The following is a 14,419-nucleotide window of genomic DNA, read 5'->3' on the forward strand; positions in this document are numbered from 1 at the left end:
ATTTTTCAGAAGTAGTATGCCATTGCCTCCTTCTTAGGGCTAGGACCTACATTTGGCTGATCCCAGGAGATGTGCCTTGTCTGCCATGATACCTGCCCTATGGAATATTATTCCCCCAAAAATTACCTCTACTCCATCCCTTTTAATATTGCAAAAAGCCCTAAAGACCTTTCTGTGTTATCAGGCCTGAGGCTCCCAGGCACCAAGAAACTTGCTTAGAGAATATCTTTAAATGACAAAATTGACAGTATACATATATCCACGATAGCACTTTAATTAAATTCAAGCAAGAATGGCTCCCTTATGTACAATTTATCACAGAGAAGAGCTGATTTTAAACATCTGAAATATGCATGACTCATATACTGTAAGAACTACCAACTATTGCTAATGTTTCAATTGCTAATTTCAAGAATCTAAACTCTGGCTGGTATTTGGAGCTATAAATGGAAGGGGAGGATATTTCAGTAAAAGGCAGTTTACTTTTTTTTTTATTCAAATGTAGCGGTCTGTATCATCTTCCACTTTTTACTTTCTTTATTTTTTTCAATATTTTAATAATAAACACATAGACAAAAAAGTTAAAGAATATAAACAAATTAGTATAGAATGTATTTATTTTAAAACTTAAGAATAAGAGAACACTTCAGCCTTTGAAACTGCTGAGTACTCCTGCTGTTAGGTAAAATGAATGAAACAAAAACAAAGAAAAGAATTATTTGGAGAGTACTGAATTGTCTTGTTCTATTCTGCTGATGAATTCATAAAGCATATCACAGAAGCATTACAATTACAAATGCTTTCATCTGCTTGTCACAAGAACGTGCAAATGGAAAGAGTCCATGGTACTTCAAAGGGAAGATTAATGTTATAGTCAGTAATAAACTAAAGACAAGAAGAATAATGCAATGTTTCAAAGAAAAAAACCTTAACTGTATGGAGTGTCTTATGTTAAGTGGAAATATAAAGTTATAAAACCCAGAAACAAGAAGCAGAATAGAATAGAATAGAATAGAATAGAATAGAATAGAATAGAATAGAATAGAATAGAATAGAATAGAATAGAATAGAATAGAATAGAATAGAATAGAATAGAATAGGAAGGGACCTTGGAGGTCTTCTAGTCCAGCCCCTTGCTCAAGCAGAAGAACCTACACCATTTCAGACATTCCATTCAGCAGAAGGAAAAGTGGCTTTCAGAACTGTTTTGGTAGAGAGATAGTAGAGAAGTAGTCCATTCAGTTATTGAAGTCATCTTATTAAAATCTGACATGGATTCAGAAATCATCAGGGAGCTACTGATTCAATATATTATATATATATAAACAAAGCTTACTTTTATAGATATTTTGGGCAGAAAGAATAGCATATTCTCAGACTAATTCCCAGAATTTATTTAGTTTTATGTGTGTATGTTGAAGTCCCCTAAGTTTACAAACCTGTGCATACTTAACCACAGATGAAGTTCTTCTGCACTCTGAATATAGTTATAAGCAAAAATATTGTGACAAAAGACTATCATTCTCTCTCTTATTGTGTTCCAACGTTTATTCTTCCTATCTCTGCCCTTTGCTTATAGATAATGCAAACATTAAACATCAGACCAAACAATAAGAACCAACAGAACATTGCAGACTTTGAAAGTGCTGAGTACTCTACCTGTTTGGCAAAAATAAATAAGCAAAAACAAAGAAGTTGTGTTTGATTCAAAATGATGCACCATATTGTCTAAGATCTATAAAGGGCTGCATGCAGTTGGTGATAATTTAGTTTGGTGAAATAATAAAATAAGTTTTGAACTGCGTGTTAATACTGCCTTGTCATCAATAATGAGCATGTAAAAGAAAGATCTGCAATACATTTCTTGTAAAAATGTGACAATGTAGAGAAATCATTTTTCTTTTGCCTTTTTAAAACAATTATCCATAAATATGTTCTGGTAGAAATAGGTCATTGCCATTGATTTATATACCAAAGGCTTTATAAGTTTTTCTCCAGCTGGTTTCTTTTTTCTATATCTGGAAAGATTTTTAGTGGCTTTATAAGAATATTTCATTCTTTTTTTAAAAAAAATCTATTCATATATAATCTGGGACAGGAGGAAAGTTGTAAAAATAGGTCAGTTTCTCCCAATTATATCAGAATATAATGAATGATATATACCTAGTAATAGATATGAGCGTCTGTTCTTTTATCAATAAGAAATTTTATAATAAAATTGTTCTTAAATGTTATTCCCAGTTTATAAGGTTGAAATGAGGGGATAAATCGTATATTCCAAAACCAGAGAATAATTGAGGGTAGAAAACCTGATTTTAAAATGATTTGTTTTAAATTGTTGCTGCATTTCTGTGGATTATAATACTGACATAAGATAAAAGCAATTCAAGATTGATCAGCAGGTATCTTTGTTCGTCAAAATGATGTTTGAAATACAATAGATACCATTTTTACTCCTTCTCCTTGAGCAACAGGGGAGGAGAAAGACTGACATACAGTCAGTTTAGTTCTTTTGGGTGTTAACTTTTGTGATGCTTTCCCCCCAAAGTCTGAATGCTTGCCAAGAGGCAGAGCTGCAAAGCCACCCAGCTACCGCCCTTCAGGTGCATTTAAAAGATACCCAATGCATGGAGTCTCAAAGGAAATGAGAGAGGCTGATTAGAGTTCAGGAACCAAATTAAGGCAAGTGTTCTGACAATGGGGGAAAGCCTTCCCCTCAAATTCTATAGCCCAAATGTCTCTAGTAGAACATTGTCTTCTTTATGATTCTGGATGGATTAAATGAGCAGAAATAAATGGCACAGTGGTTGGAATAAGGTATTGCAGGCAAACTCTGCCCACAGCCAGGAGTTCAATTCTAGTGGGGCTCAAGTTTCATTCAGCCAATCTCTGGTGGTATATATGTCTAAGTGCTATTGATATTGCCAGCTAGCTTGTTGGACAGCCTGCATTCGGCCATAGTTTTCTAGATCCATACGCAAACAAATTACTTTGGATGTTTTTAGTGTTTTTATTGATTATATTGTTTTAAAACATTTTTAATATTTTCAACTGTAATATATTTTTTAATTGTAAGCAATGCAGGATAATCAACTGAAATGGGAAGTCCTGGAGAATCTGACTCATAGAAGTAATTGTTATATAATAAATATTTCAGTCTTAAGCTAATAACTTAATATTAATTTGTATTATTACTTTGTATATGTATGTATATGTGTGTGTTGTTGTTGTTGTTAGCTGCAAAGTCATGTCTGACCCATTGTGACCCCATGGACAACGTTCCTCCAGGCCTTCCTGTCCTCTACCATCTTCTGGAGTCCATTTAGGCTCACGCCTACTGCTTCAGTGACTCCATCCAGCCACCTCATTCTCTGTCGTCCCCTTCTTCTATTGCCCTCAATCTTTCCCAGCATGAAGCTCTTCTCCAGTGAGTCCTTCCTTCTCATTAGGTGGCCAAAGTATTTGAGTTTCAACTTCAGGATCTGGCCTTCTAAAGAGCAGTCGGGATTGATCTCCTCTAGGACTGGCCGGTTTGATCGCCTTGCAGTCCAAGGGACTTGTGTGTGTAGGATTGTGTATATGCCTTTGTGTGTGTATATGCATATATGCACAAAAATGTTTGTATGTGTGTTAAAGAAAGGGAACAAAATACATGAGTGGAGCAAATAAAAGCAATTCAAATACCAAATTGTAGAAAAAGACAAAAAAATGAAAAAAATATTTTTAAAAACTATTAAACTTTTAAAAACTATTAAAGACTTCCCCCTTTTTATATATCAGCTAATTTTCAATATGTCTAGACATTTACCCTCAACCTTTAGAAGCCAAGCTTTAAGCAATTATATTTGCCAATGATATCTTCAATGTATAGGAACCATTCTTGCTTAAATGTAGTTAACATTGTATTGTATATATATATATAGCTTTGCTGCCTATTCTCCAAGGTGTTCAAATTGTATTTATCCTCCAAATTAAAATTTATTATCACTGCTGTAAGAATGTAACTCATTGATTTAGGTGTTTTTGTTGACTTTTTCCGAGATTAGTAAAAGCAATATTTTTAAATTAGTAAAAAAGTAAAACTTTTTTGATTTGTAAAAAGTAAAACTTTTTAACTAGTAAAAAGGTTGCACTTTCATTTGAAATTTGCATATATACTCAGCTTGCCTTTCCAGTACTTGGGGGGAGGAGCTCATATTTTTTCTTTAGGTTATAACATGGTATAATTTTTATAGATTTAGTCAATAATTATTCCCATTGTTATGTTGTAACTGTTTCTTCAAAGTTTTGCCTCCATTTTAAATTTCTGTTTCTGCGTCATAACTGAGTAAAAGTTTATATATAGGACTGGGCAAAGTTGATTCCTAAGTGTTCCAGGATAAGCCCAAAGATGAAAAATGTGCTTTAGATAGCATCACCACCAGATGGATTCGTAGGTGGCTGACCGGCCGTACTCAGAGTGTGGTCCTCAATGGAACTGCATCTACATGGAGGGAAGTGTGTAGTGGGGGTGCCCCAGGGCTCTCTTCTGGGCCCACTGCTCTTCAAAATCTTCATCATTGATTTGGATAAGGGGATAGATGGGGAACTCATTAAATTTGCAGACGACACCAAGCTGGCAGGAATAGCCAACACTCCAAAAGACAGGCTTAAGATACAGGAGGATCTGGACAGACTTGAACACTGGGCGCTATCTAACAAAATGAAATTCAATGGTGAAAAAAGTAAAGTTCTACATTTAGCCAAAAAAAACCCCAAATGTACAGGTATAGTATAAGTGGTACCTTGCTCAATAGTAGCAACTGTGAGAGGGACCTCAGAAACCATGGTATAGGGTTTCCTGCCTGAGCAGGGGGTTGGACTAGATGACCTCCAAGGTCCCTTCCAACTTTATTATTATTATTATTATTATTATTATTATTATTATTATTATTATTATTATTATTATTATATTGCCAAAGAGAATTCCAGCTTTGAGTTTAGCTAAGACTATAAAGAGAAGGTGGTTCCATGGGACTTTTTCTACTCCATACAGATGAAGATGAGAAAAATAGCTCATTCTACCACCCTGGGAAGAGGGTGGAACCCCGTACTATGCTGGAGAAAAAGCTAGTATGGAATCTTATGGGAATAAATGTGTTTTTGGAGCATTTCTAAAACAGCGTGGCTTTATTTTTAATATATAAATTGCAAGATGAATTCCAAGAGCACTGTACAATACCTGTGGGGGGGAAATAGGATTCATTTATGCACCTTAGTATTTCCTAATCATAGTAGTCCTGGTAAACCTGTTTCTTTCTTTGAGCTCATCTGTATGCAAACTGATTAATAAAGACTGCAAACATCCTCTCCCTTCATATATTTGATCGTCTAAAAGGATCAGATCACATAATCTGTACAGTGCTACTGGGGTATCCATAATTATGATTTCTTATTATTTTGCTTAGGGTATTGCATGATGCAAAACAAATTGACATAAATCAAGAAAAAAAAGGATAGGTATGGAATATAGTCAGTGACTATAAAATCTATATCTGCTTACTCTCCACACCCTAAGGTAATCAAATTTTAAACTCTGTGTAATTGTATTCACATTGATCTATGCAGCAACACTGAAAAGTCCTGCACTTGGTGGCAATAACTTTTGAGCAAATTTTCCTAGAAGTCATCATTGAATTAGCACTTAAACAGGGAATGATGGAATCTTCTCAAGAATCTCCATGGCAATCAATTAACATAGGCATAATTAACATTTTCCATGTTAGTTCTTTGAGGTAGGCCAGGTCAGAAAATCAATTCCACAATCAATTCCACAATAAACTATATTTATTGATATGGACTCACTGTACCGTAATAGAATATCTTGAAAGCCTGAGTACAATTTTCCTTCCTTTCTTTTTATATTCCAGGGAGATAGTCAGACCCAGTCTGAATTTACTATTAATTTTTCCTTTATTTGTCAGGCTTAAAGTATGCTTCTTTGCATGTTGTAACCATACCCGCATAATTTTTTCCCTTGGTCATCTTTGAGATTTTGTACATTGTGGCAGATTAAATGAAATGGGCAGTAGACAAGATTCAGCTTACTCCAGTGGGAAATCAAAGTTTTTGCAAGGGGACACCAGTCAATTTTCCTTCTAATAATGATGAACACAAGACTTCAAAGTGGCTAAGCAGAAATTCTCCTATATGTTGAATGAAGGATTTGGGGAAGGTAGGAAGCTTCTGAAAATGGTCTTCCAAGTAAACTTGAGCTAGGATAGTGCATGGATCTTTTTATATATTCAGATTTTTTTAAAAACCCACTGTTTCAGCTCTAATGGGGCTACCAAACCATTTGTGCTCAGATTTTTAATGAAAAAAGCTAAAGGAATTTATCCCTATTAATCATAAAGATATAATGTTATCCCCAAGGCTCCTGAAAGGTAGAGAACCCTCCAGTTGACTTGAAGGAAGAAGACTAGCACATTAATGCAAGCCTAGATTTCCCTAAGACACAGGGAAATACATGTTGTAAGATAAATATTGTCTGATGCTAAAAACAATTTTCTGCTTCTGGTTTGATTCCCTGTATCAGTCTACACTGTTTGCCTCTTAGACTGATTTCAGACTTCACTTTTTTAGTTGACTTGGTTGTAATGTATTACATGATTGAATTTCTGGCTAGAACTGTTGAACTACCATTAATCCAGTTTAAGAAACCCATTAGACTCTTGTTGTCTCTTTGCTTATGGTGAAGGTTTGAAGACTGCAGGATAACTCTGCTATAAGTTTACCTTTCATTTACCTACTCAATTTTGACATCTTTTCCTGCGAGGAATGGGTCAGCTAATACACCGATGAAAACATTACAGCTTCTTTACTGTCATCCTCTTTTTAATCTGTTTCCTATATCCTGCTGCTTCCCCGCATCTTCACTACCAATTCACCGCTTGTCCTTGTCACTTCCACATCTTCCTTTTCCCTTAACCTCTTGTTTCTCAACCTCTTCACTGTTACAGGATGTCTACTTCTCCCAAAACAAAGTTGTAGGTCACTTAAATGTGCACCAATGGGTCAGTCAGTTGAATGTGCAAATTTGAGGCATTTTTAGTATAAACACTACTTGAGGGATAGATACTTAATGGACATAACTGATTGGCCAAGGAAGTAAAAACTAGCTTTAAATCATTTTACTCTTTAAAAACTGAGTCTTCTGAAGGAAAAAAATCATACATAGCACCCATGGCTTCCACATCACTGATCTGAGTTTACTCTGTATGTCCTCAAGATCTAGTTCAGATCTTTTACTGAAGAGTGAAAGCTCAGATAATTCACTGGTATCTTTTTTATGCAAGTAAAAACAAAACAAAACACTAGAGAGAAGAAATCGGTATACTCTCTGGAGTTAAGAAATAACTAGTATCATATGGGAAAGGTGTCTAGGGACAGAAATACTTTTCATAGTCTATATCTTTATCCAGACAGATAATCCTATCCTGTCCTTGCCAGATGCATCTACAGTTTATTCTTGATTATTCTTGGTTATGTTTTTGACCCTACTGTCTTCTACTAGTTGTAACCTGGAAGTTCACTAGATATGTTTGTAATGATCCAGATTAAATGTAGAGGATCCAAAATCCTGATCCCAAAGGAGATGTCCTATTTCTGCAAAGTTCATTTGCTTCTTCCTAGAAAAGTACAGAGCAAGTTGAAGGGTTTGTATGCTTTTCATTTTCCTCTAGATTGCAAAATTGTTGGTCAGTAAATTAAGTTAGTGAGTTTCCTGACAATATTAGGGTGTAGTATTTCCATAGAGGGCATGGACTCTGATCCCACACTGCAGGTCTGTGCTGATTCTCTTCCAGCTGGGCTGTAGCACTTTTAACCCTAGAGCTTGGTAGCTTGCCAATAGCCAGCCCTGCCTGCAGGCTCGGTGGCTTTTCTGCCATCCTGAAGCTGTAAAACCTCTAGAGATCTGCCCAGAGTGCAGACCCTGGGTGCAGAGTCTCTTGCAAGAAAACTTGCTTTTTCTCTTCTTTTCCTTTCTCCTTATCGCAAAAATAAATGTGACAATGCATGGGAGGAGAAGGGGAATGCAGGCAGGAGATTGATTTGTAAGTCCCTTGGTCAACCATGGCAACCTCAGGCTGACTGCTCATCTTTATAAGCTGCCTTGTGGATGGTTACTTCCTATAGTGCTGGCTCTGAAGGTTTGAAGAATAGCATTTGTAATGTATTGGGGTTTTTGCTTGTACTGATTCACATGTCCGTTTAAATGCTACATTAACAGTTGCTCATTGGTGTGTATGTGTAATGGCTACTGACTAAGCCAGACTTGTTGTCTCCAGGACTATCATTGGTAGACTTGGGGCGGGAATGGCTTCCTTCAAATCTATTGGCCGCTGCCTAGTGGCCAACCATATAAATAGCTGCGCAGCAGCCACTGTTTCCATTCTGTTCTGCTTGACTTCAATAAAGCATGTTACTGTTTAGAACCTTCATCTCGCTTATTGCCTGCAACAAACCAACTACACAACAGCAATAACGGTTGTATGGAAGGACCTTTATTTGTTTACTCATATGTATTCTTTAAAGACAATGATATTGCCCTTCAAAGCCCAATTTTGAGGGGACAATTTATCACAGACTGAAACACTGATTGTCATGGCTGCGTCTCACCTATCCAAGCTTCATGAGCTCTGGCAAGTGAAGAAGCAAAAGCAGTTTTCTTTCTTTTTTTTCAGAACTGTAGCAGTGGCATTTATTAATTTGCACAGTACTAATGAAAAGCATAAATAATGTTATTATTTTCAATCAGTGAGAACTGTACAGTATTTTAAATAAGAAATTAAAAACAGGAACAAGTCTGCTGTTCTCCTTTTTAGCATCATATTATAAATATATTGGATACTGTGGATTAAAAAAATATTCTCTTATTGCCACATTAGAAAAGAAGCAGGTGTTTATAATGATTGTGGTTATTATTTGTTAGCCGAGTGACAGAAATACTGGCATGCATCAGCACTATTAGAACCGTTTCATCAGACGTTTCATTATTGTGTCTGCAGAAATAATTCTATAAAAACTAACCTGTAGCCGAAGATAAAATTGTGCAATAGTGAGCATATATGTAAAATCCCCAAATCAATAAACTTGTGCAACTTGCTTTTTAATTGTGAAGTGAAACAGGATAATTCTACTTGTATGTGTAGATCAAATAAAATGCCTTTAGATGCTTAAGATTTTTCTATTACAATCTTCTTAGGAAAAAAAGAAAAATGGGTTGAATTGAAGGTTATGGAATATTGCTTAAGGTAATGTCTTGTTATTACATATTTGCATACGTCTTAACATGTTGGAATTTCCATCGTGCAAAGACATTAACTTTTCCATTATGCCTAAGTGTAAAAACATTTAAATTTTCAAAAGCAGTTTGACAGTTCATAGTCCATGCTAGTGGTTGCCCAGATGCAGCTTTCCTCCCTCTTTGCCTGTTTTTAGTAATTCCATAAGGGGCAGGGCAATTTCAGCAAAGTAGGGGATGAATTGATGGTAGAAGTCAGTGAATCCCAGAAATCTCTGGAGCTGTTTGCGAATCTTTGGGGGCTGCCATTCAATTACAGCTTTCACTTTGGTCGGGTCCATATCAATGCCCTCACTGGAAGTTCTGTAGCCAAGATAATCTAGTCGGGTCTGGTGAAACTCACACTTTGATAGTTTAACAAAGTTTGGTGCTCAACAGTTTCTTTAGGACTTCTCTCACTAGTTTTATGTGGTCAGCCATATTTGTGCTGTATATCAGGATGTCATCAAGATACATCACAACCCCTTTGTATAAATGGTCATGTAGTACCTGAATGATCAGCTGCATGAAGACAGCTGGAGCCCCTTGCAGTCCAAAAGGCATGACTTTAAATTGGTAACTCCCCATGGGACAGTTAAAAGCAGCCTTCCACTCATCTCCCTCCTTTATCCTCACCCAGTAATAAGCCTCTCTCAAGTCCAACTTAGTGAAGACGCTCCCCTTTGCCAGGTGGGTCAGTAAGTCTTCCATGCTCTCCACATTCAGATCTTTATAATCTACGCAGAGATGAAGTGACCCATCTTTTTTTTTCTTTAAATAACATTGGGGCTCCCACGGCAGACTTGGCCCATTCGATAAATCCCCTCACTAAGTTTTTGTCCACATACTGCTGCATCTCCTCCATCTCAAAGGGGGACATAGTGTACATTCTCGGTCATGGGAGTTTGGCTCCCGGTAACAGTTTGATAAAACAATCATTGGGCTGGTGGGGAGGCAGAATGTCTCATTCTTTCTCACTAAACACCTTTGCTAGGTCCCGGTATTCACTGGGGATGAGTGGGTCACCTGGTTGAGTCAAGACAGCCATGTGCGCTAGCCTTGTAATGTTCTCCTGTAATGTCCATTAAGTTAAGGGGGGGCTTGGGTCCTATAGGTAACCTCACAGTCCTCATTCCCTTCTCCCACCAGATAAATGGTTTCCATTTGTCTAACCAGGCTAGTCCTAGGATCACAGCCTCAGTCATTTTCGGAGCCACCATGAAACAAATGAACTTCCAGTGTTCACCTATTTCTAAGCGTAGGGGGTTCAGTCAATTGCATGACTAAAGTTCCTCCCATTAGGGAGCCATCAGCTTGCTCAAACCTCACAGGTTTGGAGAACAGCCTTGCTCATATGCCATCTGTTGTCAAGCAAGAACATCCAATGTTAGCAGCATTGACATTTACATTTTTGCCCTTCCATTTAATCATGGTTTGCTATTGCCTGCTTTCTTGGGCTAAGAGAGAGCAACTGGGCCAAGGTTACCCAGCTGGCTTCGTGTCTAAAGCAGGACTAGAACTCACAATCTTCTTTTTTCTAACCTGATGACTTAACCACTACACCATACTGCTGTTTTCAATGATAAGCACAGATGTATGTGAACTACAGTTCACTTCATCAGAGGCAGGTGGTAACTAGAGATATGAAGGAGTTAACAATAACTAGGAGAAGGAAATAGACCAATTTGTTTGATTTTTTTATATAGTGTATGTTTTTCTTTAATGTCAATTTTTTTCCTCTTCTGGAAAAAAAAGTCATACTTGAGCATTCCATACCTTACACTGTGAAGGACTTAACGATTGTTCTCATTTCAAACCTCTCATAAATATGTGTGAATTCATGTCCTAGTTTTGAATTAATGTTTTAGAGAAATGAAAAAAAAATGCAATTTCTCTCATTCTTTGTGTGGAATCCACAGAGCAATTTTACATAATTCATTCATATGTGATGCTTTGAATTCTTCATGCCAGATGGCTAACAGGTGCATGCCATATAAGATTTTATGTTTAATACTTATTCTCACCATCTGAGATTTTTAACTCCCCAAATGGATAGAATAATACACCAGCTTTTCTTGCAAAAGGACTGTATGGGCTGCCGACTAAACAAATTATGAACTTGGTTATCTCAAACACACAGTGGTAGTAATTAGAGAAGCTGGGAAAAGGAGAAGAATAATCAATTAAATAATGCTAATTGGACATTGTTATCATTTATCCTCTTTTCCCTTTTTCTTTTATTCTAACAGCTGCTCTAGGATTTTTCATATAAGTTAGTTGATGCAGTTTGTTTCCTTAAAACAAAGTAATAGCTTCTAATGGGTTGTTTCTATATTAAGAAAATAATTCTGTTGTTTTTTTAAAAGGGTGGTATTTTAATGGCTAATCTGCTAACATGTCATCAAGTGAGTTTAATGATTTTCATTTTTCCCTCCTTTTTTGGCCATTTATGTTAGTCATGAGCAGGGTCTTCAAACTTGGCCCTTTTGTAACATGTGGACTTCAACTCCCAGAATTCCTCAGCCAGGCACACTGGCTGAGGAATTCTGGGAGTTGAAGTCCACAAGGCATAAAAGGGCCAAGTTTGAAGACCCCTGGTCATGAGTACCTTTGTCATGACTGCCAATATTTTTTTGAATTCTAAATCTTTTCAAATATCTGTGGCAGTGATGGCGAACCTTTTAGAGACCGAGTGCCCAAACTGCAACCCAAAACCCACTTATTTATCGCTGGGTGCCAGGTGGGCATGGCCTACTGGGTGGGTGTGGCTGTGGTGGTCATGGAAGATTGGGTGAGTGTGGCCAAGGTGGATGTGGTCACCTCAATGTCGCTCATGGGGAGGGACACTTGTGGGGGGTGGGCAGGGTTGGGGATCCAGGGGGTCTCTAGTAGGTGTGGCAGTAGGCAGTAGGCTCATCTTGCTGGATAAGGTGAGGCAGGGTGGGGATGCCATTGCCATGGGGCAAGGCAGGGGCTGGGGCAGCTGCTGCCTGACACCATTGGCCCTCGCACACAGAAGCCAGTGAGTGCATGGGGGCCAACGATGTCCATCAGTAGCCACAGCCTGCCGGCCCCTCGACAGGCACACTCTGAGGCTCCGCAGCTCATCACCAGCAGTTCAAAGAAGCCTCCGAGATGGATGGCCAGCCAACAGCTGAGGAGGCGATGCAGTGGGTCGTGCCTGGGAAAAGGAAAGCATGCGAGGCCAGGAGGGACGGGATGGGGGTGAAGGAAACGAGCCATGCTGGGATGCATCTGGCCACGTGGGACCTCGGCAAGTTAGCAGGCGGCTGGTTGAAGAGGGACAGTTGCCACCTCCGAAGAATGGCGCAGGTGCCCACAAAGAGGGCTCTGAGTGCCGCCTCTGGCACCCGTGCCATAGGTTCACCGCCACTGGTCTACGGTATTCAGTTTTGAAATAGTTTTTGCTACGTCTTTCAAGTGAAATTTTGCTCTGAATTAGACAAGTGTTACTTTTATAGCTCACCAATAATAATATGCTGCATACAACTGATTCACAACTTGATATTTGTGTACAAAGCTAAGGAATTATCTTATTTTAAAATAGTGGTCAATTCTAATAATGGTGTGTTGTTATTACACATAAAAATATCTTGACTTTATCCTGATACTCTGTTCATTGCAGTAAAAAAACTGTGAAAGAAAAATGATATAAAACCTTTCTTCAATGGATCCCTTTTTCTTCTCTTTTGCAAATATTGCCATATACCAGTTATGACAGCTCTCTAGGTATTTCCTTTGCAACTAGTTGACAAAAACAAGGGATATTCATTTTTATTATTGTGCTTTTCTGATACACTCAGCCATCTGTTAATGGATGCTTCTAGACAGCCAAACCTCAAGAGGTCTTCAGTAGATCACAATGTACACATCAAAAACTATAACCTAATATCTTCTCCCCTGATACAGAAGGAACATTTGATTCCATTCCTGAGCAAAACCCACCTCCTTATTTCCCTTGAGGTTAAAGAACAGGAAGGAATTTGTTCTAGGCTCTTGGTTTTTTTTTAATAATCCCTGGGAAACAAAAGAGAAGTTTCATATTCCAGAATCAATCACATATAGACTTTTAGATGCCCAAGTAGGTCAGACCGAACATGTCACTTTACTGTACTTTAGATGTGCTCAAAGCCATGTCTGATTTTTTTCAAACTGTTTACTCTGAAAATATGTCTTTTGTACACCATGAATTAATTGTGATTTAGAAGAAATAGAGTATCTTGTTTTACTATAGATATAGTCCCCTAAATCTTGTTGCTCTAATGTTGTCTAAATCTGAATGGTGCAATTGTTTTATATATAGTTATTTTCATAATAAGCAATAGTTTAAAATCCATAAAATCTAAATGCCAGTACTCTGTTTATTGTAGATGATAACATACTACATGGACCAGTTTTTATCCAGGAACCAAGCAGCGTGATTTTTGCCCTTGACTCTGAAGAAAAAAAAGTTAAATTGAACTGCGAAGTAAAAGGAAATCCTAAGCCAACCATAAGGTAAACTGTGTCTTTATCAACAATTTTGTCAATATCCTACAGCATCCAATAATGCCTTCATTCCAGTCAGGACTCCATGAGGCAGCCCTATTTTTATACAATATTATTTTTTATAAAATAAAATTTGAATCTTATGTTACTGTGAAATATCATGAGAGATTCACAGAAATGACAACAACTCATATGAATGCTGGAATTCAACAACATTTTGTCAATCTTACACAATGTCTCAAGAGTTCAGTGATATTTTAGCTATTGGCTACAAGCGTGCCCAGACTTCCCCAACCAATTGAGAAATTTTACAGTTGATTGGAATCAAATTCCCAGTTGATAGGAAAAGTTTGTCCATCTCTGTTCTGTAGCAATCAAGAGAGATTCTATTACTTTAGTGGCTCCTGCTGGCAGGAGTAGATACCAGGATTAACTGAGCAGTATACATCAGCAATTCTGCCAACCTAGCAGTTCGAAAGCATGTAAAAATGCAAGTAGAAAAATAGGGACCACTACGGTGGGAAGGTAACAGCGTTCCGTGCGCCTTTGGCATCTAGTCATGCCAGCCACATGACCACGGAGACG

At 37.6% G+C, this 14,419-nt stretch overlaps 1 protein-coding gene across 1 annotated transcript in view; it reads left to right on the top strand.

Moving 5' to 3' along the window:
• LOC310635394 (contactin-4-like) overlaps positions 1 to 14,419 on the top strand; it is a 284,515-nt gene that overhangs the window by 35,398 nt on the left and 234,698 nt on the right. The window contains exon 2 of the mRNA XM_083354280.1: positions 13,717 to 13,843. Coding sequence (XP_083210406.1) covers positions 13,717 to 13,843 — 127 coding nt within the window. The remainder of the gene's footprint in view (positions 1 to 13,716; positions 13,844 to 14,419) is intronic.

This window comes from Vipera ursinii, assembly GCF_947247035.1.
Source record: "Vipera ursinii genome assembly, chromosome: 2".
Classification (NCBI taxonomy): Eukaryota; Metazoa; Chordata; class Lepidosauria; order Squamata; family Viperidae; genus Vipera; species Vipera ursinii.